Source organism: Pseudoliparis swirei, chromosome 11 (assembly GCF_029220125.1).
Source record: "Pseudoliparis swirei isolate HS2019 ecotype Mariana Trench chromosome 11, NWPU_hadal_v1, whole genome shotgun sequence".
NCBI lineage: Eukaryota > Metazoa > Chordata > Actinopteri > Perciformes > Liparidae > Pseudoliparis > Pseudoliparis swirei.
The window spans coordinates 3,864,023-3,878,626 of NC_079398.1; the positions used below are offsets into that span (position 1 = coordinate 3,864,023).

The following is a 14,604-nucleotide window of genomic DNA, read 5'->3' on the forward strand; positions in this document are numbered from 1 at the left end:
CGTGCCTGAGTCACAGCTGCCCCCGCACTATGACTGTGCGCTCGTGTTTTTGCCGAAACGGACTAAGAGGTGCTGTAAAGAGTTCAATAGGAGCCATTTCCCTCTGTTGGAGTGAAACATTTCCAAGCATGCAGCTCATCCTAATCGAATTATGTGTTCTTGTAACCAACATATTTCACTGAAATTGGCAGGACCGAATAAAAGCCCTCAGCCAAGATAATAACATTTCTTGTTTTCAACATTGTTCAAAGAACTGTTTAAATACTTGACTCTCTTCCATTGGCACGTCCAGCAGGAGTGTTTGTGTCACACACAGATGAAGCTCAGCCCTCGTGAACTGCTCCACATTTTTTGCATTCTCTCGGCCCAGAATCATCTTTTATGGGTGGATCGGTCTTCCCTCTGGAGAAGCGGTGGACGCAACTCTCGGTTTCACGTGTCGGACTGAGGTTCCACTGTCTCCGAAGCCAGAGAAGCGCTCGTAATGTGAGGTCACAGAAAGAGAGACAACCCCGGGGCCAAAGCTTAATTAAGGAGTAATAAGAGAGTGGGGAGGACAGACAGATAGATCGTGTTGGTTTTGCCCCCGCTAATATATTGAGGGGGAAAACACCACCCTGTACACGCAGCTCCAGTGTTCTTTAATTGATGTCTTCTGGAGAAGGTGTGAGGTGCCGTATATGTCTTTCTTGGAGCGGACTCGGCTTGTTATGTCAGCGGCACCCTGTTACTGACCCGGTCTGTCGAGAGGCGCCAAGAACAAGAAATAGTGCGGAGAAGGAGCGGGACGGGCAAGGAGGGAGGGAACAAAAACAACGATAATAAGAGAAAACATCAATTAGAGAGAGAGAAACTAATCTGCTCTGCTGAGCGAGGTGTCGTGATGAGGATAGAGACATCAGCTGTGGACTCAGCTGTGAAATCACGCTGCGTGCACACGGGAACGTGTCCGTGGTAAATTTTACGAGAATTGTCAACATGTCGGTGAAGATTATACTTAATTTAATTTTCAACTGGCCAGCACTTCAATCTAGTGTGGCGAGACTCAGGCTTTTTAGATAAGGTGTTGAGCTACCATAGAGCTTTTGGACAAGTGTGACTATTCACTTAAGTAGGCGTTGTTAACTACCATGCAGGGTTCGTACGGTCATGGAAAACCTGGAAAAGTTATGGAATTTTAAAATGGTAATTTCCAGGCCTGGAAAAGTCATGGAAAAAAACTTAAATCACAAAAGTTTTGGAAAAGTCATGGAAATGTGTTATATTCACATGTTCATTTACGTCGAGTTTAAAATAATTCATATGTTTTTAAAGGAAGACTCAAATTATAAGCTGGCATAGGCCAAATCCAAACAGATTTGCACATAAAGGATAATAGTTTGATTAAAAGAATAAACATTTATATAAGTGTTTCTAAGAATAAACATGTATAGTAATGTTTATTCTTTTAATCAAACTATTGTCTCTCATTCATTTGTTTCATTTAAGGTTTATTGTATGCTTTGTAATTCTCATTGTTTGAAAACTACATTTTCAAAAAGTTTTCATGTACACACCGAGATTTCAGTTTGGTCATGGACATTTGGTTTAAAGTCATGGAAAAGTCCTGGAATTCCATCGGTCAACATGCGTACGAACCCTGCCAGGTAACTCTGGCCGTGGTTTGAAAGCATGAGAACTGGAGGTCCAGCTTTGTGCCTTCCCAACAATCGCGATGTCAAGCGAGAGGTGTGGCGCCATCTGCAAAGTAGTGTGTGTTTCAAGTTGTTAATGACACAAAAGACGCTTTGAAATCTGATTCCATTGTAATTGCGTTTCATATTTAATGTTAATTTGCAGTTTTCTCAAGGCAAACCTTCGGGGACCAATCCGTCCATCTCACTCGGATGGAATTTCTCTCTCTGAAATCTCCTGACGACTGCCATGTAGTCAGTCCTGTCTGGGCACAGCCGCCTCCTGAAAAGTTATTTTAGAGAAAAAACTATTTCCTGAATAGTCCTACTGAATGAATCTAGCACATTTATGACTGACAGCCTGGAATAAAAGTCTTGTTGGGATGGACAAAACATATGAGGAAGCCAGTGGGTTTGTGGGACGTGGGAATACAACTCCTTACCTCACCTTGTAATCCTGTATCCAGCCCTCCATCTCGCCTCTGTCCATTTCAACTGTGTCCCAAATGTCCCAGCCGCCTGTTCTGTTGGATTAAAACCGTAAAATCAAAAAGTAGGTAGCGTTACATCCTATACGCAGCTGGCAAACAAATATCTGTTTCCTCCTCTGACCCAATGCGATTTACTGTAAACCAGCGTTTCCTGCTGAGCTCAGCAGCAGTGGAAGGCTTGTCCCTGTCAGCACGAGACCCTGTAGATCACAGCGAGGCTGTCGGCTCCCGGTATGAAGGTCAGGGCCAGCCGTGAACACTGTGATAATGCACAGAGGAAGTATTCAGCACCTCCTATGAGTCCTTCATTCAACTCCACAGCCACGCCATCCCCGCCCTGACGTCGCTCCACTGCAGGAAGCCGAGCGGGGCCGAGCAGGATGTGTGTGCGGTTAGCAGGCCGTCTCCCTCGGTTACGTCGTCACTCTCAGGACAGCTGTCGGCAGCTACCTGGACAACATAGCTTTACTGGGACTCTGCATGCAGAACTTAAACCAGGGGTCCCCAAACTTTTTCCTGTGAGGGCCACATAACTTTTCCCTTCTCTGATTGGGGCCGGGGTCAGTTTGTAACAGAGAAAGTGTGACGATCGTTGCCTAAATCGTTGTCTAAATGTAAACATTTATTGTTTTCCAGAAAGCCACACATAACCAAATATTAATAACCCTTTCCGGGATCTTCACACGTTCTATTTGACAGCGACTAGTCTAGGATTTGCGTGGCCAGACTGAATTTTTTTTTTAATACGTCTCTGGTATTGTTCAGGGGGCCGGGCCAAATGTGCAGGCGGGCTGTTACCGGCCCGCGGGCCTTAGTTTGGGGACCACTGACTTAAACACTCAGTAGGTTTGTATAACTGGAATGTATCACGAAGAGAGGTAATTATTCTAGTCGTGGGCTGGAGTTTGGAGTTGGAGTTGTTGTTTAAGGTCAAAGTTCCTGAGTGATATGTTACAACTGGAATTGGTAACGATGTGAAGCAATGAGTCCACGCCGTGACGCACAGAATTAGAATCTGGGGGAAAGAGAGTCGAGTCGGTATCAGCAGACGAGGGGTTTATTTGGTTCTCTATTTTAAATGTTTCACGTGTACACTACCGTTCAAAAGTTTGGGATCACTGAGAAATGACTTTATTTTTCAAAGAAAAGCACTGTTTTTTCAATAAAGATAACATTAAATTAATCAGAAATACACTCTCTACATTGTTAATGTGGTAAATGACTATTCTAGGTGGAAGTGTCTGGTTTATAATGAAATATCTCCAGAGGTGTATAGAGGCCCTTTTACAGCAACTATCACTCCAGTGTTCTAATGGTACATTGTGTTTGCTAATCGCCTTATAAGACTAATGTCTGATTAGAAAACCCGTGCAATTATGTTAGCACAGCTGAAAACAGTTATGCTGGTGATATAAGCTATACAACTGGCCTTCCTTTGAGCTTGAAGTTTGTAGAACAAAATTGATATTTCAAATATTAATCATTATTTCTAACCTTGTCAATGTCTTGACTATATTTTATATTCATTTGATAAATAAAAGTGTGATTTTTCATGGAAGACACGAAATTGTCTGGGTGATCCCAAACTTTTGAACGGTAGTGTAAATCCAAAGGCTCAATGTTTGGCACATTTATGTCGTTGCTGATTACAAATTTGGTCACACACAGTAACTTATCGCGTCGTTGACGATAAAACAAAAGCAGCCGGGGACGTGGAGCGGAAGGTTCTCCGCGTTAACTGTTCATGTCGTCCCTGTTTTCCCGGTGAGCGCCGGCGGCCACGTCTTGTTGACTCTAAGCTTCGCACAGAGCCGCGCGGCCGCCGCCTCTCAGAGGAAGCTGTGGTCAGAGTGGAAGTTCTACATGTTCATCATCCATGACTGGTCAGACTAACTGCTCAGTGACCTCACCACCTGTAGAAAAATATTGTTTTTACAATATCAACAATCTGAGGTTTGGACTGTTCCGAAACTTGAATAGAATCATAAAAGTTGGAAGGCGGGAGTGGAAACTCGCTCAACGAGATTCTCGTAACTCAGTTAAGAGGATAATAAATTTAAAGAGTAGCACGAATCCCACAGTAGCTTCCCATCTCATAATTCGTGATGCTTTTGTCTTTGATCAGGTATGTGTGTTTGTAAGACTAACATACACACTACCGTTCAAAAGTTTGGGGTCACTTAGAAATGTCTTTATTTTTCAAAGAAAAGCACTGTTTTTTCAATAAAGATAACATTAATCAAGAATACACTATATATTGTTAATGTGGTAAATGACTATTCTTGGTGGAAACGTCTGGTTTATAATGAAATATCTCCATAGGTGTATAGAGGCCCATTTCCATCAACTATCACTCCAGTGTTCTAATGGTACATTGTGTTTGCTAATCGCCTTAGAAGACTAATGTCTGATTATAAAACCCTTGTGCAATTATGTTAGCACAGCTGAAAACAGTTATGCTGGTGATATAAGCGATACAACTGGCCTTCCTTTGAGCTTGAAGTTTGAAGAACAAAATTAATACTTCAACTATTAATCATTATTTCTAACCTTGTCAATGTCTTGACTATATTTTCTATTCAATTTTCAATTCATTTGATAAATAAAAGTGAGTTTTCATGGAAGACACAAAATTGTCTGGATGACCCCAAACTTTTGAACGGTAGTGTATATTATATACCGTTGTGCCTGGGGAAGTTTCCCCACTGTACCGCCTGGTCTGCTTTGCTACTCAAAGACGACGTGTCCAGAATCCTCCTCCTGTCTCCCTCGTGTTTCGCTGCCGGAGGAGGCCTGCAGACGACGAGTCGGCTTGAAGTAGAGAAGAGGGGTTAAAGTGCAGGGTGATTCCCACAGGTTGCATGCGCCGCTCTCTCCTGAACGGAGCTCTATTTCGCTTCTGAACCGGGCCGATGACAGCGTGTCTCGAGCTGTGATTTGTATCCCTGCGTGGGGAGACTGGGAACGAACCTGAATGAGGTCAGGCTAACTGGCGTTCTGCTTATTGCCTGAGTGTTTGTGTGGCGTTGTGGTGCTATGCAACCTTCCCTTTAGCCTGATCCCTGCTCCATTGTGTGTTGTCACTTGTGATATGATTGGGATTGGGCTTTCCGGAGCACGCTTGGACATCCTCTGCCACAGTTTTGTAAGTGTTGAGGGGGGAATATTGTGTACCTCTGCTACTGTGGGTCAACGGGTCAAGCGCAAACTCGGCTGTGGAGGTCACTTTGTCCTCAGGTGAACTCTCCACATTCTACAGAAGGGAAATAAACGTTGGATTTCTGCATAATTTATGACAATTAAACAAGATTGATTTGGCACGCGTCTCGTAATAAGCGCGTCTGAATGCACTGTCGTTTTTTTTTTATGTGAGCGAGCTCACCACAACGATATTGACTGATCCAGGCCAGGAAGAGTTGCTGTGTTTCTTTTCTACAAACACAAACGAGTCCCATGAGTGTTTGGCTTCCTGCTAGGCCAGAGGGAACAAAGGACCATAGAGAACTCAGCGTGGGACAGATATGTCTTTCTCTCCCTCCATCCCAACTCTCCAAAGCCCCATCCGAAACACGCTCTCCGGGCCGCGGTGCCAGCAGGCTCGCCGTCTGCAGCCAAATTCTTCTCATCAGACAGGATTGCGCAGATGCAGCTGTCGCGCGAACGCTGTGCGGCAGCCGCAGGAAGAGGGGCGTCTATCCCCGGATGCACTCCAGCTCTGTGGCTGAGGCACATGGAGAGCGCGTCAATCGGACTCATCGCCCAGATATGGGGCACGGGGGTTGAAAGCATGAATAAGCAAGCGCTATGGCCGTGCAGCACCACTAGGGGTACAGATACACGTCACACACGTGCACGTCTCTTCTCTAACATTCAGACATCAAAGCTCAACTTTGTGTCGGCCTTCTTCATGTCTGCATGTTTCCTTTGTGTTCCCTGCAGGGTTCGTACGGTCATGGAAAACCTGGAAAAGTCATGGCAATTTTTAAATGGTTATTTCCAGGCCTGGAAAAGTCATGGAAAAGACTTAAATCATAAAAGTTTGGGAAAAGTCATGGACATGTGTTATAATCACATGTTCATTTACGCCGAGTTTGAAATAATTAATACGTTTTTTAAAGAAAGACGCTCAAAATATAAGCCAGCGTATGCACTCAATACGCAACATTTTCAAAAATGTTCATGTTTATACCGAGATTTCAGTTTGGTCATGGAAATTTGGTTTAAAGTCCTGGAAAACTCATGGAAATCCACTGGTCACAATGTGTAAGAACCCTGTCCCTGTGTACCTCTGGTAACGTTTGAATTGCTTTGAAACCCAACGTTGCAGACCGGGACAACGATTCCCTTGATCACGCCTCCTATGGGAAACCCTCGTTGGCTTCCCGTCAGAGCCTTCTGACACGTGACAGTGACCAGCGCACCGGCGTAGCCCCAGTCGGCTCTTCCTGCTCACGTCTTGTGGCATTTTGCAAAGTGAATGATCAGAGCAACTCCAATGAACTGGAGAGTATTGAATCGCCTCTCAGCTCTCCATGTCTCCAGGCTTTTTGATTCTGGCTCCCGAACCACAGCGACCAGACCGCTTTGCTTCCGACCACAACAGGTCCTTTTGGGTTTCTTTGAGCTTGAAAAGCCCACATTATAAATGCTGAGGTGAGGACAGACAGGTTGGCACTGCTGCTGGCCCCCTGGAGAAGAAAAGGAAACCGTATCACAGCTTTTGGCCTGTCACCGAGTCGACGGCGGGAGTCGTACGTTCTGATCACGTCGTGACCGAAAACCTCAGTGAGGTTACATTTAGAGAAAATGTACTTTCATGCAGGCAGGAAGGGAAGCTAAAGCCGTACAATTAAGTGGAACATGACCTCTTCGCTTGTCTGTGCAGCTCTTGATCCAAATAAAAGTCTTTGCTAAATCAATTTTTCAAGAACCTTTGCTGCAATAGGCCCAGTTGTTGCTCTAATATAAGCCTCATGCCCAGGGGGGCGAGAGAGAAAAAGCTTTCTGAATCAATCCAACCCGACCGTAATTCATTTCACCCAGGGTCTGGCTGCTACTAGCGAGATTCCTGGAAGGCCGTCCAGACAGAGAGAACATTATTTAATCCAGCCTCGGTGGCTGTTGCGATAAGCCCTCAGACACACCCAGATTTTCACAAGGGGAATTATTCTCCCGGGACCCACAATTATCCAAGTCGTGATGACGGGAGATGTTATCAAAGAGAGACCGGGCCTTAATTGCTCGCTGATGTTTGGCTGCATGCTGCGTATGTGAGAAGAACTCGTCCTTGTTTCAGGAGAAACGGTCTTATCGCTAAACGCTGCACATGTTTCTGTGACTAGGTGTGTTTTTGTTATTCCTCGTTCATAGTATAGGATGCATTGGACTACTGGCACTACTGGCAATGTTGAACTACTTTTCCCACGGAGCATTCGGACACAATGTCATCATTTGTATTTTTCATCTATTCTCACTAATTATTCATTCATTATTCAAGTTTCAAATGTGATTTAGGGTGACTTTAATTTGCAAGAGGCTGGTGTTGAGTTATTGTTGAATTCACGAACTTCACCACCATGCATTGCATGGCCTTGTTGCTATGAGAAACACACAACAACAGCATAATGAAAAGGCCCTTAGGGATGGATATTACGTTTATGGGTGCTTGCTAAGCGGTTGAAACCTCAGGATTTTATTGAAAGAAATACACAGGGACCTCAGTGGTGAATGATGAATGGATGAGGGCGTTCTGCATAAAGCCTGAGGAATGTATGACCACGGATGACCACAGTGGGGTTTGACCACTGGTGTTGCAAATGGTTTGGTGCACTTACTGGGTGCAAGATTCATTATTTCACCTCCTAAAATACACCAACGCTGTTAAATTCGGATTTAAACGTGTTCCTTCTTTGCCTGTGGTCCGTGATAGGTAGATCAAAACATGGGAAAACTCCCCGAAAGTACAAACTAAATAGACCTAAAATGTCCGATTAGTAATTCGTCCAATTCTGTCGCGAACAAGTCATGATTGGAACATGAATTCTGCTTGGCAGCCGATGGCAATATCTTTGCCTCTTTTCCTAGCTACATGATAGTCAATGGCGGGCTTTGGAGAGCAAAACATGAACAAGAGTCAAGTGTGTATGTCTTTGCTGCTGTTCTGGAATATCATCTCCTGGGGCGCGTTTCAACCGTGTGTGATTGAGTCTGTGAAATGTGAAGCGCCATCTGTTGTTGAGTTTTAAGCAAAGGACAAATCTCTCGCATTACCATATCGTATTCTTGTAAAGTCTTTGGGCTCCATGGATATCCTGAATCTCCTTATTGCCATTTGATGGGGAACACTTACAACAGATCGGAAGATCTATTTTTCTGTCGTTCCCGCCCGTGACACCGATGATCTGCACGTTTGACCTTTGAAATGAGCGATGGTCTTCACTGTGAATGAGATGAATGTGTGTAAACTGTAATCTACTTTCACATTTACCAAGTAGCCTTCAAATTGCTCTAATTATCCGAAGTTATTACGTAATAGTTTTTTTTGGGCTGACGCTCCACAATGGAAAGACGTAAATAGAACCATTAAACATTTTGTATAAATAAAAAGAATAATGACTTGGTTTTCTGCAGAGACTCTCGTGTCGATTGGTCGTAAACTCACTGAGGTTTGCCGCTCGTCGCTCTGAAGGCCACGTTCAGTCCAACGCGAAGAGGAGCGAGACGGGACGCTGCAGTGACGAGGCTGGGAGCTCTGGGGTTGTGCCGTGTGACCCGGACGGGGACGCTCATGCCAGACACCTCTGCCTGCTGTCAGGCGCTCTTGTTTAGACAGTGTGTTCATAGCCAAATGGCCACATCCAGCCACCGCTCCTCATATCAGTCTATGTTCTGCATTAGCTGCCGTAAGCCAGCAATCCCAGCCATTAGATGCGGGTTCGGACTTTGGTATTCTCAAACAAATCAAAATGAAAAATGAGCTTCGCCGAGGTAGACTCGTGCTGAGCTTCGAGCGGTTCGCAATCCTTTCCGACCTACTTGGCATCCTAAGCCCTGAAAAGCTAGGCTCTCCGACTGAAACGCATTAGTCGTAAGTGACAAATATACTTTAATTCTTATGGAGATTTATAGAGAGAGAGAAGATACTGAAAGCACCTTCAGAGACTGAACTGTGAATGAATCAGCTGTGGGCCATACGTTACCGTGCAGTGCTTCAGATAAACACTGCTCCGGCCTCGTCATGCAGAGTGGGCTACGGAGACGCTTTGAGATGTAAACAACTCAAGAGGATCTGGGTCACTGGGCGCGTGTGTAGGTGTGTGTGTGTGTGTGTGTGTGTGTGGATGAATGTTTTAGGTGACCAGGATCATCAGATAAATCCAGAATGTCTTTGTCTATATAAGAAAGAAGGCAGTCCCCACTGGGATGATGGGAATTGTTGTTTTCCAGCGCGAGTGCGATTCAGCGTCAGCAGACGCCCAGAGATCAGAGGGTTTGGAGACGTTTTAACTCTCCTCCAGTTCTTTGTGCTGGCTTGACTGAGCTGTCTGGCCTCCTCTGCAGCTCATTTGGGTCAGGAGGTCGGCTGGAACCGCCACGACGCTGCCTGTCATGCCTTCACGAGCGTGAATATTCATGTCGTACTGCCGCAATGAGTTCAAACATATGTAGCGGCCGAGTGCCAAATAATACTTTTGCAACACATTGGACGCTTTACAGTTGTTTCATGCACAATCGTGTCAAATCTTGGCCGTCACTTTCCTCAAACGCGATGAGGTTCGGTTCTAACGGCTTTCCCGACATGAAGTGAGCGATGACGAGTGAAGGTGGACAGCGCCAATGGCTTTATGTCTCAGTACGAGGCCTCTGCCGCTGTCAGGTATACACACTTTGATCAAGTGCTTGGACGGAGACTTATTGGTGCGATAGAACTGATTGCTTGTCTTTGAATGTAGTTGTTGAGCACATGTTATAAACATGAAATAATACAGAATAAATCATGTGCAAGACCCGGTTAAGCATCGCTTTGCATGCAAGGGAATCTTTCTAATGTAATCCAAGTATCTAAATGGTTTGGCCTCATGATTTCAACATGTGTTCATAATGATTTTTATTTGGCCGTTGGTGATGTATATACAACCTTTTGGAAATACTTGTATTCACTTTGTTTCCGAGAGATAGATCGGAAGAGGATACGAATGACACAATTTATAAACTCAACATATTTCTCCTATTTAATTTGCCTCAATTCTGTCTTTGTACCACATGCTCACGCAGCGGATGTCCTATCAGCGCCGCACATCACGTCATTAAAACTGTATGTCCATCATGTGGGACCCAACGCGCTTCCTATCCGATGGTCAGACCGTGTTCCGCGTGATCTTGGCAGAGGTCTCTTCAAAATTGCTTTCAAGTCACCCGGAACAAGGCGGGGGAGGGGCTCCTCGGATCGCTGAGGCCTTGAAGTTCCTAACGATGATCTGATCTGCAGGCAGAGAGGGCAGCGGTGAGCTCGTGATGGGAGGAAGTCACTTTGCCGTTGACAGCGAATAGAGACAGAACGAGTGACATCTCGGCCTAGGAAGCAGGAAGCAGGATGCTTGCGGGCCAGGTGTCACAGTCCGGGGATGGAAAAAGCCGATCGTAATCTGGAGCGGGCCGTTTAGCTGGGTTAGCCCCCCCCTGTAAATCCTTGCCAGCTTGACACCAGCACCTCTTGTCTCCCAGTGTCACATCCTGTCCCTGGGACCCGCCCTGGAGATTCAGGATCTGGGTGAGCAGCTGTTGGCTGCCTGTTGTCTTTTGAACAGATGACGTGAGAGACCATTATCAAATGTTTGTCTCCCTTTTCCCCTTTTCATCTCGTGTCCATGAATGTGGATTGTGAATAAAGGGACATGCATAGGCTTGTGCTATATCTAGCACAGCTGGGAGAGGGTGTGTGTGTGTGTGTGTGTGTGTGTGCGTGTGTGTTTGACAGAGCTGATTCAGTGTGTAAATAGGTAATTTGGGATTTGATTACAGCCTCCACTTTACAGGGCCACAGGTGTGCTTTGTAGACGTGTTCCTCTGATCTCCGCGGCATGGTTCATCTTTTTCTCGCTCTCCTGGGATCCAGATGTCTTTTCTGAATCTCAGCACTCGCCAAGCGTCCCGACACCCCCGCAGCCGAGGCAGGCCGGTCTCCTGCCTGCCTGTCCGAAAGGTGCGCGCCTCCCCCAGGTCGCTCACATGAGCTCAGCTTCCAGGTCGTGCAACACAGACTCAATAATTGACCCAAATGAAATGCTCACCGGTAAATAAAAAAATAAGAAGGCCCGGAAAAGCTTTGTTCTTCGACCCTAGTTTTAATACTTCCTCCTGAGCAACACTCGGGACCTTACTCCACGGTTGGCCAGAGTCAGACTGAACAGGGAGTTCATAATCTAGTCAAGCAGACACCGCGGGTGATGAAATACATTCTGTAGTCTGAATGGAAACGGTCTAATGTGTTTAATCTCACACTTTTCTCTGAGGCAAGCGGATCAGACTGGGACGTGTGAGTCTTATTCCCTTTGGATGCCTGGAAATCTTCTCTTGCAAGACGGCTTTAATGCCAAACAGAATCTTTTCATTAATCAGGAAGGGTGACGACTCTGCGGCTTAACAGCCGATGTTAGTTGGGAAAGCCTGTGTGCTTAAATAATTATATGGTCTTATTAATGTGATTAAAACTAAATGACTTCCAAATCATTGCGTCTCATCTTCAAAATACAATTAAGCAAAGCGATGACCTAAGACATAATGTTTGTCCTGCTGGAATATTATTTTCTGTTGCAGACACTGACCACACTGAAATGGATTTCACAGGGATGCACATATGTTGCTGATTGTTAGTGTGGATATGTGTGGGATATCAGCGTCATATGTTTATCGTATATAGTTTATACCTCGCCCCTCCATATCTGTCTCACCTCCTCCAAATCAGCATCCCCACCCGGTCTCTCAGGTCGGCCTCCTCCATCGACCTGAGACCACCACGGGGTCAAGAGCCTTGAGCCGCTCTGCCCCTCTGGAGCTCCTCCCCCCTGACATCAGGAACATGGACTCAATCTTTTTATTCAAAACCCACCTCAAAACTCAACTTTTGAGGCAGGCCTATGCCTAACTTGTTCCCCTCTGCTGCAGACTGTTCTGCTTTTTTAACTGTTCTGCTTTTTAAAATTGTGTCCCTCCTTGAACTGTTTTTAATGTGCTGTACGGCGACCTTGAGTGCCTTGAAAGGCGCCTTATAAAATAAATGTATTACAGTTTTTGCCTATTGCTTACACACATTTTGCTAAATTTGGCTCATTGTGTCAAAACTCTACACACAAGCAAAGAAGACACCACACTGGGAAATAAACCATTCACATCTATGTCAAATCGAAACTCTGCTATCAAAACCTAACAATCCTTTGTCAAAATGTCACTGATGACAAAATGATGCCCACTTGCATCATATGAATACACTTTCAGATCAGCAGCAACACACTAGTCTACTTAATATAAAAAACTGCCGTCTTTTGTTTTCAATGTTTATATTCAGTTCCATAGAGGGCATATTTTCACAACAACCAAAAAAATTAAATACTGAATTCAAAATCATTACATTAGTATATTTTCCAGTGCAGTACATTTAGTTAAATCAAAAATAAAACAAACAATACACTACTGTAAACACAGAAAAACACAATTGTGCACAAGTGGGCGTATGGATCCTGCCGTCTGTTGGGGTCTGGCCACAGGATCTCATCAACATCACAAGCAATGTCTTCTCTCGCTAAGCATCGGGGAAAATATCCCCTTGTGTGGCGAATCCATCCCTGGATTGACCTCACCTCCATGTCTCCGCAGGCCTGTTCCATTGCCTGCAGAAGAGGCATACGGGCATGTGGTTGGCGGTCATATACGCGCCATCTCCAAACGGAAAATAATTCCTCTATAGGATTTAGAAATGGCGAGTAAGGGGGCAAGTACAGAACTTCAAATTGATCATGGTTGGTGAACCAGTTCTGGACCAGAGCAGCCCGATGGAAACTAACATTATCCCAGACAACAACAAACCTGGGCTGCTCTGGTCCATCCTGTACAACTACATCATGAAGTGCATCTATAAATGTGAATATGTGTTGCGCATTGTAGGGACCCCGTTTGGCATGATGGTGCAGTAGCCTTCGAAGACTCATGGCAGCACACAATGTGATGTTTCCCCCGCGCTGCCCCGGGACGTGCCAAAATTGCCCTTTGGCCAATTATATTACGTCCCCGTTGTCTGTTTTTGCAAAGGTTGAATCCAGCCTCGTCAATGTAAATACATTTATGCGGCTGGGCAGCTCCATCCATGTCCAAGATTCTCTGTAACAAAATGTTTTGTAGCTGGCTGATTGGTGTTCAGTTTTGTCAGTAAGTGTTTTCAGGTGTGTCTATGTCTTTTCAATTAACCAATGTGTGTTGTATTTTGTATAGAGGTGTTTTCCCAATGGTACCCTGAGATTTCATTTTTGAACTAAGTGTCTTATGTATGAAATAGTGTGTAGTGTCTAGGAGCAAGTGTGTTGCAGAAAGGAGCAAGTGTGTTACAGAATTGCAACTAAAGTGCAAAGCAGCGCTTTTGTTTAAGGTATGGTTACACTTTGTTTAAGGTATAGTAACAACAACTTCAAGTTATGTTATTTTGGTTTAAGCATGTGTCTATAGTGTTCAAGCAACGGACAAAAACTGTATTATTATTATAGTCTTGTGCTGTTGTGACTGACAGGACCCAGGTGAGACGGGGACCCCCTGACTCCTCCCCTCAACAGACTGGGACCTCCCGCACTGTGAAGCGTTACCCGTCATCCTCCAGGCCCATAACGTCCAACAATCTGCCGAACGGCCACGGCGGCGAGCGCAGGAACTGGCACGGTCACAGGCATCGCAACGCGCACAGGCCGAGCGGCGGCAGCCAGCTGCCCGGGCAGTTCAACAACGCATTATCACCTGCAGGTAAGAAAGAAGAAGCATGTCCATCACACCGTAAAACGAGTGCCACAAAACGGATATCGACTCTCACTTTACACGCACGCTTATGTTTTCCCGCTCTCCTTCGCCACGTGAAAACAAACACGATCAACAGAGGCTCGCTGACACACGTGCACATGCATGGTGTCGTCGTCGAATGGAACATTAACCGCAAGGAAAGAATTGGCAGCGTCCCTGACTGCACTTCCCTTCTCCCACTGCCCCCCCCCCCCTTCCTGTCGGCTGCATCACACCAGACAGACAGACGTCTGACATAACAGCTCCACACAGTGTGTGTGTGTGTGTGTGTGTGTCTGTGTGTGTGTGTGTCTGTGTGTGTGTCTGTGTGTGTGTGTGTGTGTCTGTGTGTGTGTGTGTGTGTCTGTGTCTGTGTGTGTGTGTGTGTGTGTGTGTGTCTGTGT

The 14,604-nt window shown here is 45.4% G+C and overlaps 1 protein-coding gene across 1 annotated transcript in view; it reads left to right on the forward strand.

Annotated features, from left to right (window-relative positions):
* LOC130201776 (latent-transforming growth factor beta-binding protein 2-like) overlaps nucleotides 1–14,604 on the forward strand; it is an 88,689-nt gene that overhangs the window by 21,128 nt on the left and 52,957 nt on the right. Inside the window, exon 4 of the mRNA XM_056426885.1 lies at nucleotides 13,941–14,167. Coding sequence (XP_056282860.1) covers nucleotides 13,941–14,167 — 227 coding nt within the window. The remainder of the gene's footprint in view (nucleotides 1–13,940; nucleotides 14,168–14,604) is intronic.